Consider the following 15,845-nt stretch of genomic DNA (forward strand, 5'->3'; position numbering starts at 1 on the left):
GCGACAATGTCAAAACTGCCGCTTTAAAGCTTCAATTACTTTTCTCAGTAGCTTGCTATTCCGCTGACATGAGATGATAGACGTGTTTGTTCATGGGAATAATTTGATCGATCAGTACGACGTTTTCTCTTTTATGTAAATAACAGAAGCAACGACGCTAACACCAGCCGAGAATGGAATGTAAAAGTGACAGGAAAGAGATGCAAACGATAGGCTTGAGCCGTTTACTGTACGTAAAAGTATAATTAAATGTCGCATCGTAAATTTATGAGATTTTTATGAGTTTCGCGAAACGAAGACTCGTAGATCTCTGTTAAATACAAATGCTGGGTGTATTTTCTAGTCACATAATTGAAGTATCTTGTCTTTGAAAAAATTGAATTAAACCTTGTGACACGATTTATAGCATTCAACATTTTACCTCATTCACTTGTGGACAGTTCTACGATGGAAGATGATTAATTGAAGGCTTCTCGTTAAAAACCGTTCACCATTCATTTTTAGAAATATTGAAACATCTTAGCTATTTTCGTAGGGCGATGAGAATACTTGATAGAAAATTTGCTGACAGAGCAGCTTGAGCCAAACTTTCACGAGAATCGCTACGGCTTCTTGCTAAAATTAATCCAACGTTCAGTCTGCAACTGCAGGTTATCTTGTTGAAAATGGACTGACTCATTGAAGGAAATAAGTCCGGTTGAAATTTCACATTGACAGGCATTTTTTGGATTTTTTTCTCCACCGGCACAGGACGTTCAGTTTCAGCCGTTTCGACGCGTGAGTGGCAGATCGCAGCCCGAGGGCCGGAACGTTTCTGTCGGGAAGTCGAAGCCTCGTGATTTCCGCAATTTCACCCTTTTCACAGGATTGCCCATAGTATTTGCCCTCCTCGCGCACAAGGGCTGAGATATGAAAGTTCATATGAGATGATCCTGCTTCTTCTGGATCTCATCGCGTCGTTTCGTGCGTTTTACGGCCTGGGAATCAACACGTGACACTTTGAGCGAAAGCTTGAGATTTGGTCCCGGTTATGGACGTTGCTCTTTCGATAATAGAATCTTCCTTTAAGAGAAAAGGAACGAGCAGGCGAAAATTCACGAGAAAGTATCCGCTATCCCGATAATGTTTGAAGAAATTTATAACGTCTTACGAAGCTGCAAAGGTTTATCTTAACTATACATTGATTATCTTGCTTATATTTATAATAAAAGTTCTGTTTAGTCGTTGTGTTTCTTTGCTGCACGTTGCTTCGTTTCGATTATACCTGCGCCCAAACTGGACCCAAAATCCTCCATTCGATAATCTGATCTATCTACGACGTGTAAAATCCAGCGATTTAGCTTGCAAGGATGTAACATTACAAAATGCTGGTTTCGTACGCTGAAAGAATATCATATAAATAATCCGTAATATAATCCACGCGCGGTACCTAGAGAAGCTTAATTTATGACACTCTCGAGTAGCTTTTTCTTCCTAAGTTGCATGATATAGCCCCGAACTTTCGAAGCTTCGCGTTTTCTTACAGTTCCAATTTATACCACGCCTCGTGGGTGTACGAGGTGTGATAAGTTTCTAAATATCATTTATGAAGTACTATTCTTGTACTGTTTTCCGATCATTCTCACTCGACAGATTAAGAAGAACCCAGTGAATGTACTTTGGCAGACGTTTCTAACCTCAACACCTGACTCCACAGGTCTTCACGAGCTCATAATTCCGGCTCTTTCGCAACAAGCGTGCGTACAGGGGAACTGTCGAAAGTTGCTATACCTGGCAAAGCCTTGCCCGAAGGATTTGCTGGGGTAGAGAGGCAGTTAAAATGCAAAGGCTCGGTCGAGCGAGACTAGCGCCACCTATGCAGCACATAGTTCGCCACTGTTTAGTATTCCGGGCGCTGACAGCCCTCTTTTCCACGTCTAGTCGTCGAGCTATCGTAGCATGGTTCGACATGGCATGTTCTTCACATTAATATAGAGCGGCTTAAGACAAAAGACGATCGGCCAGTCTCGCCAGATTCTTCCCTCGGAGATGCTGTTCTCCACCCATAACGCCATCTAGTTCGCCAGCGCGTATATTTTCGTTAAGTCGAAGCCCCTGAAAGTCTCTCAAATTGGGGGATTTCTCGCTCTCGGCCTCCATACGTGCCGGATCTTGACCTTTGAAGCAGCCTTGCTGCGAAGGAACAGATTGATCCTGATCATCACCGAGGATTCCAGTCTGGCGCCAGTTGCTCGAGTGTTTAGACAGCTCGTCATGAGCGTGAGTAGGTGGTGCGATGATCGATCACGAGTCAAGAGATAGGACGTATTGGAATGCACGTTTCTCAAGCTCTGAAGTCTAAGACCTTAGAGTCTTGGATTTAGGGACGTAATGTAGGAAAATTTTGCACTCGAAGAATTTAGAGTGCAGTTGCAACGATTTAGGATTGAGAGATGTAAGGTTTTCAAATTTAGGATTAAGTGTATTAAGGTTTAGGGATTAGGAGTCAATAGCTTAAGACCAAAGAGATTACAATTCAAGAGTTCAGGATTGGAAATTGAAAATTTAGACTGTAAGTGTCCAGGATCCAAAACTTGAGGTTTCAGCAGTGAATATTCAGGATTACAAAATTTAGAGATTCGACTATGGATTCAAGAGTTCAGAATCTAAGACAAAGAGACTCAAAGATGTCAGATCCACGAACTTTAGGATCCAATCGTTCGGACAGCGAAAATCCAGGATCTAAGGACCTTGGATCCCAGGGATTAGGATTCGAAAATTTTCCAGTATAAGGATCTTGAATTCCACGATCCACGGTCCTGAAACTTAAGATCCAGGATCCCTGGGCATAAGAATAGTTCAGTATTCAAATATTCGTGGGAAATTTGGCAGCCTGTTTTTCGAATTATTCAGAATCCAGAGGATCTTGAATCCAATTCAAAGCTTTCGTTTAGCAGACAGCCAAAATGATTCTACTTATTAAAAGAGTATTCCGACGTTGAAATTACGCGAAGAAGCTACTGAATTCGCGAAATAATTAATTACAACGCATCTTTAATAACCAAATTTCAACCGAACACACGTGTGTCGTCCTCTGATCTTTGCATCCTGGTCAAAATAGCCGAGATTGTCTCGCTTAATCGCTCGTTTAACGCCAATTATCTCTCGCGGCATCTATATAACACGAGAAGAAGCAGCGGAGGTAAAGAATCGATACTTTGCCATCTATTTTCACGCGAAGACGAGAGTTTGATTTCGCGAAGGCGATTCTGCGACTCTGGTCAAGCTCGAGGCGAGGTTCTCGCTCGCATTATGCAATCAACACGTGTGTGCAAACTGCACGGGACCGGCTTAACGATATGCAGACGCGCTTGCTTATTTTTTTCAGGACCAGTTCTCCAACTGTGTGAGTCATCGGTCGGACTCATTTTTGCACCAGGTTTAACGACCTCGTTTACTTGTTCTCCTCCTCTCTTTCTCGAGGCTCGTTGATCCAGGCTTCTTTCCCTCCGCGTCTCACCAACGTTTTACCTTGGAATCTTACAGTTTTGTCAAACGTTTACGAGCACCGAATTTAGTGGCTCTAACCATGGCTGATTCAAGTTGGCGATTCAAGTACGCGACTGGCTGATGAGAATCCAGTCAACGCTGCTACGATCGTCGATCATTTTTCGATCATTCTCGGTCCAATTATGTCTTTCTAATGTATATGAGAAGAGAAATATCGTAAGAAATGTGAGAAGAGCCACACTAATATGCACGATCCTGTGTTAAACGTCTCGCAACACGAGAAATCCTTTCTGTTTGTTACAGGAGCAACGTTAAAATACGAAAATTCGAGAACTGTGCAAGTATATTGATCTTCTCACATTCGTTGTAATTTGTTAACTCTCAGTTGACAGGGATAGAAGATTAAAATTAATAATTCGCGTATCATTGTGAGAATATCGAAAGACAGTTTGGGCGACACTGTGACAGGGAAAAATAAAATATATTACGTTTATTAGCGGTCTCATCCACTTTCAACGGTCCAGATCATCAATGGATCCAGGTCATCGATGGATCCATTATGTAACAGGACAGTGGTTGAATGTTTTGTGTTAGGAGAAAAGACTTCGTTATCTTTTATCTTCTCGTTTTGTCCTCGAGGTTTCTTTGCAACGAAGTTGTTGAAATTGTCACATTCGCATTGTTATTGGACAATGGAGCTCGATAGGCATGTCTACGATAGATTTGAAACGGATTTAATTGTGATATATTGTAATCCTTACAGAGACACGATTTTCTAGAGAACAAAGCTTCCTATTATTAATAATGTGTCTGATGAAAAGATTTTTCTACCTATATGTACTGTTAAGAGGTCTGAGTCAGTGGAAATGTCAAAAGTCCCCACACGTTTCATATATTGGGTTGGCAACTAAGCGGTTGCGGATTTTGTCATTAGGTGATATGGACAAAATCCGCAATCACTCAGTTGCCAAATCATTATCGACGCATGTGTAACATCAACCACACATTTCAATGCACATCAGAGACCAGGTCGCATACCGAGGGCAAGATGGCAACCAGATGTCTACACATCCTTGCTGCATACCCTCAATATTCTTAAGGACGCACCATAAACCTTGGCATTTTCATAGTTGAGGTCCTTCAGACCAAAAACAAGCATCTTTTATTTCTGTTGGAATACAACGATATTACACTCATAGGCACAAATACCCTTACATAAACACCTACACAGGCATTTGAACAGGACGCTTACACAGATCATACTCATTACTGTATAGAGAGTGGGGTTCAAAGTATTTAAGGGATCATGGGTCACTACCTAAGTCTAGTCTGAGAGTAATTGGCCAACAATTAACAATTCTTCCATACGTTGTTAATTATATCTCTCGCTTATATACATCAGGTTCTGTAGTTCTGTTTAATAAACATCACTGAATATTATTTTAACATAAACATTGCGTCTTCCACAGATTGTTAATCTTAACTTGAAGATTAAATTCTAGCAATTTCCAATGTTTTTGGAAAAAAATTTTGCAAAAACATTTTTGCCTACTACGGGAAGATACGAGAAAGTTAGTTTTCTCACGTTCGGTATCTTCCGTTAGCAATTTTCTCTCAAGGGCGGTTAGCACCCTTCCTCACCCACCAACCTAGAAAATCAGCCAATTGACAGCGAAGTCTATTTCCCTCGCTCTCCTAATGAAAACTTGCCCTTAGCAAATCAGCTCTTTTCGTGTCCTTAGACCCACCCATCGCTAGCTTTCCTCCGCCACAACATCGTCACTAAACTTTACTGATTTTCCAACTTTCGAACAGTCAACATCTCTTTACCGGGTTTCTATCTTGAGATCAGTTGCCTACTTAATTTATATAAAGCTGTTAGAGTAAAGTGTAATGTATACGTGCCAATTCAGTGTATACTCAATTGTGACTATTAAATTCATAATAAAGTGCATTGTTGGTATACAACGATATTACAGTATAGGCACAATACTCTCACACAGGAATTTGAACAGGACACATACACAGGTCATACTCATTACCGTATAGAGAGTGGGGTTCAAAGTATTTAAGGGATCATGGGTCACTGCCTAAGTCTAGTCTGAGAGTAATTGGCCAACAATTAACAATTCTTCCATACGTTGTTAATTATATCTCTCGCTTATATACATCAGGTTCTGTAGTTCTGTTTAATAAACATCACTGAATATTATTTTAACACAAACATTGCGTCTTCCACAAGATCATTAATCTTAACTTCAAGATTAAATTCTAACATGCAATAAAAAAGAAAGTTAATAGCTGTGTTTCGGCTCAACCTTCTTGTCTTTTTTATAATCTGAGTTGTGACTTGTGATTTGACACATGCCACGGTACAGTCGAATCTCCTTGGTGCATTCTCAGAATCGCTCTTCCACCGTAATCGACACTTTCGTGTAAATATTTGAACACTCCCATTTCGCCTTCAGTCGCTTTGCATCCGCTGATCATTCGTATCGTTATACGATAATCGAATCGAAGTTCGATACGATAGACCCCTTACGTGGATTATCTGCTACAGGTAAATGAACAAATTGAATCTTGCATGAAGATTTAGAATATAATTCGATTAGTATACCTATAGTAGTTTGTACAATTTCAAATCCTCATATTACCGAATATCATTAAAAGAACGGAAGCTAAATATCGGGTTGACAACCAAGTGATTGCGGATTTTGTCATTAGGTGGTAATAATAAATGCCGCAATCACTTAGTTTCCAACCCAATAAAAGTTCGTCGCACCTGTTCTATTTCAGGTATCTTATTTGTCTACTCAATTACGTTCTATTTATATTTTATTTACATTTTGTTATCATCACACGCGCTCTGTACATTTTTGCGTCCTTAAATCCCCCAGAAGTGCACAAATATCCATAATCTAGCGATAACGTTTGATATCGGCTAGTTTCGAGCGTAATTTTCACGTTAGAAATTCACTCGATAAAATAAATACTACGACTTCTCGTGTATTATCGACGAGTGACGCGAACCGAAGTTTGTGATATTTTAGACACGGAGGACGGGATACGTGTGAATCGACCTTTTTCATTTCATTTGATTCGAGATATTTTCCAAAAAATTGCGACGATTGGGATGAAGTTTATTTTCTGATAAATTGTCAGCAGCGTGCAAATATGCGAAGAAGCGAGCAGAGTTTATAAAAAAGTCAAACGATTGATCGTTAGAAAGCCTATATCAGTTGGGTTTGTACGTGGTTCGTGTCACCTAATCAAACGACAAGGGAGTATGAGCGGAAGAAAATTGAGCGAGGGGGTCGACAGTAGACCAAGAGGCTCGATGTTTGCCGCAACTTCGTCCCCATAGTCGAAGTTCCGAGGACGAATTTCTCGTTGGCCACTTAAGCTGCGCCGACACGTATTTCCCATGCATTTTAAGGATTTCGGACAGCGCGAGGGGCCCGGTGTTTTGTCGAAGTATGAGCACGTAGTTGTCGTGAAAGGATCATAGAGTGGACTTAGCCGGGGAATCCCGTGTAAAACTTGCCCGGAATAACAAAGTTTTGTCTCTAACCTGTACCACCCTCTCTCGCTTCTTTCTAATTCTTTGTCCTCTTCGCTCATGGAAACGAGCTTTAATCGACCTGACTTACTTTTTCGCGATTTTTCGCCGCTTCCTTTGCACACATCCACCTTCCTTTTATTTCTCTTTTTTAATATCTACGATCGATCCTGTGGCAAATCGGAGACTGGCGATCTTCGATTTCAGGATTCGTCGTTTCTTCTTCCACTCGCATTCGTCGTTTTCATTTTTCACGATCCAATTATTATCGCACTCGCGTTTAGATAAAAAGAAGGGGAATCTTATGCTTGAAACGTACAATTTCCAAGTCTCGATTCAGGTACTCGTCGTTCGCACGTTTGGCTGTTAGTTGTTCGTTGATACTTGCGAGTGGATTGTTCTGTCTGTTTTTTAATTACGTTCATAAAAATATAAATTTACTACGTATGTTTATGTTCGTGACAAGATGGATCAAGGTTAGACCTTGATCGGAGATTAGATGGACCCGCGTGTGGCTCGACGAGCCAGCAAATCATCCGAAATGAACGAAAACGACGAGATCCCGCGACACGTTGAGGGTTAAACGGAGAAACGTCGGAACATGCTAGTTTATTCGGAGTTTTTCGAGCGAAACGAAGATTTCCGTGAACGAGCTGGTAGAGAAGTTACACGGCCTCTTCCTCCTGCTCCTACTGCTGCCAGAAGTAGGCCTTTCAGCTCCCCTCGTGCAGAAGTTTCACCATTGATAGGGGTCACTGAGTGGATTTGCAACGAGATACAGCAACCAGGTCCAGCGGCCGTGTTGGTCGGGCTGCAGGCTGTGTGGCGCGTTATCGCGAATCGAAACGGACGCTCGTCTTCCCGTACGACGGTTCAAGAAAAATTTCTTGAACATTTTGCCTGCGAAATTTGTACTTTTAACTGCGATTCTCAGGCATTGCATTAGCTGTGTATATAAAAGAAAAAAAGAGGAAGGAGCAAGAACGTAAAGAAAAGAAAACCGATCTAAGAATTGGTCGATCGAGGTTGATCAGAGATACAGCCGTCTACGTCTATAGACGTAGATTTGGTTTCTAGATTCTGCAAACATAGCACGATGACTCGGTGTTGACGGCCGGAGAGACGCTAAGAGATTCTTATCGCAAGCCAAATATTAACATCGATATTATATTTCCAAAATTGTCCATATTTATTGAAATTATTAAAAGAGAAATAGATTATATTCGAGTATTCGGAATAGGCTGTATCAGAATTAGAATGCAAAAGGTGTTAAACTTGGAAATGAATGATTCGAGTCGTTTACGTAGCGTCGGAATGTGTTTGCTTATGTTCAAGTTTCGTTATCATCGTACATTCACGCATATCGGTTGCAAGCAAAGAATACGTCGCAACTAATTTTAGCTGGAGGATTAACGAGCGTCGGCTCGTGTCATTATCCTCCATGAGCTCTCTGTTTCCAGTTACGCAACGTTACGTCGACCCCCACTCACACGCGCAACGTGTGCACGCGGAAGTCGAGTCCTTAGACTCCTAACTTCGTGCGGTTTCTTTCAAATTATTAATAATTGTTTACCATTTTACAAAACAAGTAATTGCAAGTTATTAAACGATTTTATTTATTGTTATAATATTTTGGTGATACGATTATACCGTGCAGGTTAAAAGAAATTCGAAACGAATTTAGCAGCGTACAGACAGGAAGTTATATGGACGCTTCCGGTCACGTGGCCAGGCGCATCTCATAGCTGCGTTCGCAACGAAACGCGACACTCTGAGGTATTAGTCGCGATTAGCAAGATCCGCCAGATGGTCGGCTTCTGTTGGATCATGCTATTTGCCACTGATTCCGTCGCCACGAAAAAACGTATTCTCGCGTCATAATGATATGGTGAGTTTAATTAACGAGTAGACAGGAAATAAATAATGTACATATCATAGCGCCATGGTACGCTATTATAAAAAGTAATTACGAGAATCGGAAACGGAGAAAGTATTTTTCATGATTTATAAAGAGAACTATAGTTTATAATAGCGTTATAAATATTCAGTTTCTTTAAACTTCATAAAATCGTAGGAACTAGATGGGAGGAGATTTAATTATTAAAATTAGTGGGAACTGAATGGAAGAGGAATAAAATCCTTAGAATTTCTCTTTGTAACCATCAAAAAACAGAATCTAGTAACGTAATTTGATTGAAAAAGAAATTGCGAATGAAATGTTTTGCCTGACTTAACTTAATTTGACCATTTTATAACATCGGGTTATTTAATGTTCTTAAATTTTGTTAATTACAAAAAAAAAGGATTGTAATGTAGAGTTAAAAGGTACATTAATATCATTCCAATAATTTCAGTCTTTAGAAATTTTTTAATTATTGTACATGTCATTATATGTGATATATTATTATATATGTTAATTATATATCAACTTCAGCCATTTTGCAATTGCTATCTAAGAACAAAATTCCCAAACTATTCCATAAGGCACAGCCAGAAGGTACACTAATTACATCCAAACAATTGTAGCCTTTTTTCATTTTACAATTACTTATGAAGAAAATTGAAAAGATTGAGCCTGTTCTGGTTGCATAAGGTACAGCCAAAAGATACACTAACATCATTCAAATAATTTTATTCTTCCATTTTGCAACTAGTTATGAAGAAAATTGAAAAGACTGTACCTGTTCTGGTTCCATAAGACACAACCAAAAGGTACACTAGCATCGTCCAAACAATTGTAGCCTTTTTTCATTTTACAATTACTTATGAAGAAAATTGAAAAGACTGTACCTGTTCTGGTTGTCATAAGACACAGCCACAAGATACACTAACATCATCCAAGTAATTTTATCCTTCCATTTTCCAACTAGTTATGAAAAAAACTAAAAAGACTGTACCTGTTCTGGTTCCATAACGCACAGCCAAAAGGTGCACTAATATCATCCAAGCAATTGTAGCCTTCCATTTTGCAACTAGTTATGAATAAAATTGAAAAGACTGAGCCTGTTCTGGTTCCATAAGACACAACCAAAAGGTACACTAACATCATCCAAACAATTTTAGCCTTTTTTCATTTTACAATTACTTATGAAGAAAATTGAAAAGATTGAGCCTGTTCTGGTTGCATAAGGTACAGCCAAAAGATACACTAACATCATTCAAATAATTTTATTCTTCCATTTTGCAACTAGTTATGAAGAAAATTGAAAAGACTGTACCTGTTCTGGTTCCATAAGACACAACCAAAAGGTACACTAGCATCGTCCAAACAATTGTAGCCTTTTTTCATTTTACAATTACTTATGAAGAAAATTGAAAAGACTGTACCTGTTCTGGTTGTCATAAGACACAGCCACAAGATACACTAACATCATCCAAGTAATTTTATCCTTCCATTTTCTAACTAGTTATAAAAAAAATTAAAAAGACTGTACCTGTTCTGGTTCCATAAGGCACAGCCAAAAGGTGCACTAATATCATCCAAGCAATTGTAGCCTTCCATTTTGCAACTAGTTATGAATAAAATTGAAAAGACTGAGCCTGTTCTGGTTCCATAAGACACAACCAAAAGGTACACTAACATCATCCAAACAAGTTTAGCCTTCCATTTTGCAACTATTTAGTTATGAATAAAATTGAAAAGACTGTACCTGTTCTGGTTGTCATAAGACACAGCCAAAAGATACACTAACATCATCCAAGTAATTTTATCCTTCCATTTTCCAACTAGTTATGAAAAAAATTAAAAAGACTGTACCTGTTCTGGTTCCATAAGACACAACCAAAAGGTACACTAGCATCGTCCAAACAATTGTAGCCTTTTTTCATTTTACAATTACTTATGAAGAAAATTGAAAAGACTGTACCTGTTCTGGTTGTCATAAGACACAGCCACAAGATACACTAACATCATACAAGTAATTTTATCCTTCCATTTTGCAACTAATTATGAAAAAAATTGAAGAAAACTGTAGCTATTCCGGTTCTATAATACACAGCTAAAAGGTACACTAATATCATCCAAACAATTGTAACCTTTTTTCATTCTGAAACTACTTACGAAGAAAATTGAAGAAGGAAACTGTAGCTATTCCGGTTCCATAAGGCACAGCCAGAGGGTACATTAACGTCATCCAAGCAATTGTAGCCTTCCATTTCGCAATTGGTTGTGACCAAAATCCCCAAATTCCTATGTTATACAAGAGTGGTCTGATTCGTCGTAATTTTCCATCTCAAGTTTAGTGGATTCGTGGATCTCCAGGAGAGGGAGCGGAGGATCCCTGAAAACTAGATGGTGAAAAACGCGACGGATGTTCCATAACTACTCGATAGAGGGGAATCCTGTATTCGTCGGAGCAGACGCTCGGCTCGTCACGTATAGATCGGCGAGCAAACGTCTGGTTTGTTATTCGCGTCGTAGCATAATATCGACAGGAGTACACCGGTTGCATAAGCTCGTCAGTCGTTTTCTCGCGTAACGATACTTTATCTCGGCCAAGCGATGCTTGCTGCCTGGACTCTCTGTCGTTCTCTTTCTCTTTTTCTTTTCTGTGTATACGTGCGCGTGTTGTTCGTCGAACAGAGAGGAGACGTCGTTGACCCGCGACGTCGAACCCTGGCCAGCGAATCACGGCCGGTGGAATGGGCGGCCGATCCTGAATTTATATCGCGTGTTTAGGTGAGAATTGGTTCTTTATGAGTCGCACGTGAGTTCACTGCTCGATACTCGAGCACACTCGACGAATCTCACTCGTTATGTACATTGGCTGCTGCGGTTTCCTCGTTTGTAACGCTTCTTCCCTTTCAACGAGCCAACTGCATGTATATTAGATACATACAATAGCGTACAGTTCTTGAATCTTTGCAACATTGAGATCCACCATGTCGTTTCGTAGCAGATCTCTTCGTTCAGCATTCGCTTTATCAACCAATTAACTGCGGAATTTAGTTGTAGAAATCTCCCATCGGGTTAGATCACGGAGTGCCTGAATAAATAGAAACGACGACGTGTATACTCGTCAAACGCAATTAATTGGTCAATAGCGTGTGTAGCTTAATATTAAATACAATTTTCCAAACTTACAAACTTTACAAACTTTCCTATTCATGTAACAGGCGTTCACGTTCGCACAAGTGTCATCGATGTAATTGAGCACTGGGCAAAGTTTCCTTGCTGCAAATGGAGTTCTAGCGTACTGTGACGTTGTCGATTCGACAGCCTCGTTGGAAGGATTCTTTATGATCTTCTGAGATTCGCTAAGAAGTAGACCTTCGAGTATACAACTAGAGTAGGAAATCCCATGTGCCTGCCTGGTGTTCTATTTACCTACCGTTGTTTCTATAGAAAAGTCACTGGAATCGTTTCCAAAGACGCTTGAAGATGTGATTGTTGGAGTTTGAGAAAGTTGGATTACGTATGGGTTCTTTCGTTTGCAGAACGACGATCTGGTGTTCGACCAGGATGGCAAACAGTCGATCGGCGAGGCTCCGCTGATAGAGTCGCGCCAACAAGACTCCTTGTTTCATAGGATAAAGAGAGGGCTGTGGGATATTTTTAGCCCATCTGAAACGACAACTACCACTACCGAAGCTCCAGGTAACGTATCATTCTTCTTGCCATAATAAACACGTTTAAACATCGCTGTTGGCTGCAAGGGTTGGCTGATTGCGAGAAACGCAGATCCTCCACATTGCGCCAAACATTCCGCTCTATCGAGTATTACGGAAATTGTACTATCTAATGTTTTTCAGAATCCGAAGACGACAACGCGGATAACGAGCTGAACAACGCTCCTCCAGTTCAGTCGGACGAGGACAAAGAGCCGGAAAGCTCGAATTTGGAAAGGATAACCCGTGATAGCGCGGAGGAATACGACGAAGCTGACGAGGTTGATATCCAAGAACTTAGGACGTTGAAGTAAATACGTAAATCTTTGGTTCGATAGTGGCCCTGATCGTCGTTGTTGTTGACAGAATAACGAGGTTGGGAACGCGGCCGAGGGTCGAAGGGAGCCAGCCAATTTTGGCAACACCGACGACGAAGATCTAGCCGGATCTGGAGAAGTTGAAGGCAGCGCCACCGAGTTTGATACGAAAATTAATTACGGTTCCAGAAGAGAAAGAAGTAGGCAACAGCTTTATGGTTCATTGATTTGGTAGCCGCAGTTTCTCGCACTTGTTGCTAATTTCTATGTGGCTTTTCCAGGGTTTTACAGAATAACCTTGACCGTTGGAGAACCATACAGGAGAGAATACGCGGACAGGAGCAGCAGAGAGTACAAGGAACTCAGTGGCAACCTGACGCAGCCGCTCGAGGAGTTGCTGAACCGTGACATTCCCAATGAAAATCACCACGTCAACGTTGTTAAAATATCGTGAGTGTAATGTCACTCGGTGTGCGATTCATTTCTATTCTTCTGCTCTACGACAAACGAGTTTCCTTGGTTTCCAACGTTCTTTACGTTCTTATTGGTAGCAACGCGTGCGTAAAGGAAAATAGTTTTAGCTTCTAATCGTACGTAGACTGGATTCGAATCCCACGGCAAACGATTGTTACGCGGTATAAAAGTTGCAAAGTACGATGAAATATGATAAAGAGTATGTTCTATAACTTCAAATTCAATGGAAAATTAAATGTAAAGTTTGGTAAATTCAAAGCGAGATTGAAGTTTTAGGATGAATTCTATGAAGGATAAATTAAATTTGAGAGGTTGTTGAATTGTTTCACAATGGCTTTAAACGCAATCGCATCGTGATGAGTAACATAATCGAAAATACGTAGCAACTGATTTCCGTGTGTTTTTAACACTACAACTACTGATGGTCAACACGAAGCTATTTCTACCAAAACCAGTGAAAATGACTGGTCTTTAAAAAATACGTAATGATAGAATATTTGTATATTTAGTGATTTATTACTTTCTTACGGAAACAATCCCATGTTATGTAGTACATTTTTGCTATTGTTAATCCATCTGGGATCCTTGAACGAGGATTGACACATTTATAAAATTGTAGAATCAGTCGTTTTAACTGCTGTGGTATTTCTAGAGTTAGCATCTAGCGATCCAGCGATCGATCCGGAATTTTCCTGATAACTGGTGTCGTCGTATCGAATGATGCGCGGCAAAAATTTGAAAAACGTGTGGCAAGTTGTAGAAAACGAGGAAACTGGTTAATTGGGGTTCGATAAACAGATTGCAGCACCCTTTTACACTTTGACAAGTACCAGTCATTTTCACTGCTATTGATAAAAGTAGCCCAGATACAAAATTATTTTCAATTTGAATACATAAAAAAACAAGATAAAATTCATTATATTATTCTTTTAGTTATCGTTGCGAAAGTCATTAGATCATCGCGGAAAAAAAATGTAACACGAAGTGGGAATTTTAAAATGAAATTGTAAAACCAGTCGATTTCACTGGTGTGGTAGTTCTAATGTTAAAGACACTAGAGATGTTTTTCTGAGATAGACAGGTAGCCTAAGAAGCTGAGTTAAAGTGACTCAGCCAATAGGTATCCGAGGTACGATAATAATTCCTATTCGATGTTCAGGCCAACTTCTGACAGCTTTACGTCGCAAGTTACTCTAGACATCGGCTCGACGTTAGCCGATGAGACGGAGATGCAGTACATCATCGAGAAACAGCTGCAGATTCACTCGTTGGGCAACGTCCAAGTGCGTCCGGATGGATTTACCTTCAGAATATTCCAAGGTAACTTGGTTTCGCTACACGCTGACGCGTGGAATGATCGATTCCTCTTCGAAGACCCACCTAGGTCGATGACCATAGAAGAAAAAATCTCGAGATAGCAGGAACGTTCTAGCGAGATGTTGAGTTCTTTGCTTGGAAGAATCGATCGATTCAATTTTCTCACTTACGCCGCATGCTGTTATTATGTCATGCTAGTTGTACCTTTGTATTATAAGTAGAATCTTTTGTATTAGAGCTCTGTTTCACTTTTTCGTTCTTCTACCTTTTTTTGTTGCATTCTCTTGTCCACCTGATGATTGCAAACACGCCTACACACAAACACACGAAATACGCAACTAACCAAAGTAGGGTTCGAAGAGCCGGAATGCGATCAGTCAGCTGAGTTAACGTGTAGAGACGGTACATGCGTTCCATTGGAGCGGCGATGCGATGGAATTGCTGACTGTAAGGATAGTTCCGACGAAGAGGGCTGCTCTGAGACTACAACGCGTAAGTAGCAATCGTAATTGTCAACACAGTAGCTGTAAATACACTAAAATATAAGTATCATGTTCCATTTCTGGCATAGATCGCTCTTTGCTACTAGTGAAATCGTTCCATGTCAGATGCATTCGTTCGTTTGCTCGTTCGTAGCTTCCCTCCCCCCCTTTTTTTTATTAGAACGATGGAATAATTGTTTTATCTCTAATTGTTTACTCGTTTGGAGTTAGAACTCGCGAAACCTTTTTCGCATATTTGTACTTACAAGTAGAGTGTTAGAGCTCTAATTCATCCTTTCGCTCTTTTATCTTCTTTGTTGCATTCCCTTGTCTATCTGATGATTCTAAACACATAAACACACGAAACACGCAATTAGTCAAAGTAGAGATTGGAGAGTCGCGATGCGACCCGTCAGTCGAGTTAACGTGCAGAGACGGTACGTGCGTGCCATTAGAGCGACGATGCGACGGAATTCCTGACTGTAAATATGGTTCTGACGAGGAGGGTTGCCACGAGACGATAACGCGTAAGTAGCGATTGCAATTGTCGACACAGTAGCTGTAAATTCACTAAAATATAAGTATCATATTCTACTTCTG

The 15,845-nt window shown here is 40.2% G+C and overlaps 1 protein-coding gene across 21 annotated transcripts in view; it reads left to right on the forward strand.

The window, feature by feature from the left end:
- Nucleotides 1-15,845, forward strand: part of Trol (terribly reduced optic lobes) — a 188,264-nt gene that overhangs the window by 58,990 nt on the left and 113,429 nt on the right. For 20 of the 21 annotated variants that reach the window (XM_072018746.1, XM_072018726.1, XM_072018733.1 and 17 more), the window contains exons 2-7: nucleotides 12,485-12,644; nucleotides 12,800-12,936; nucleotides 13,022-13,172; nucleotides 13,254-13,422; nucleotides 14,606-14,766; nucleotides 15,112-15,255. In XM_072018746.1, the coding sequence (XP_071874847.1) occupies nucleotides 12,485-12,644; nucleotides 12,800-12,936; nucleotides 13,022-13,172; nucleotides 13,254-13,422; nucleotides 14,606-14,766; nucleotides 15,112-15,255 (922 nt within the window). The remainder of the gene's footprint in view (nucleotides 1-12,484; nucleotides 12,645-12,799; nucleotides 12,937-13,021; nucleotides 13,173-13,253; nucleotides 13,423-14,605; nucleotides 14,767-15,111; nucleotides 15,256-15,845) is intronic. The other variant, XM_072018720.1, reaches the window with a different exon arrangement.

The sequence above is a fragment of the Bombus fervidus genome, chromosome 15 (assembly GCF_041682495.2).
Source record: "Bombus fervidus isolate BK054 chromosome 15, iyBomFerv1, whole genome shotgun sequence".
NCBI lineage: Eukaryota > Metazoa > Arthropoda > Insecta > Hymenoptera > Apidae > Bombus > Bombus fervidus.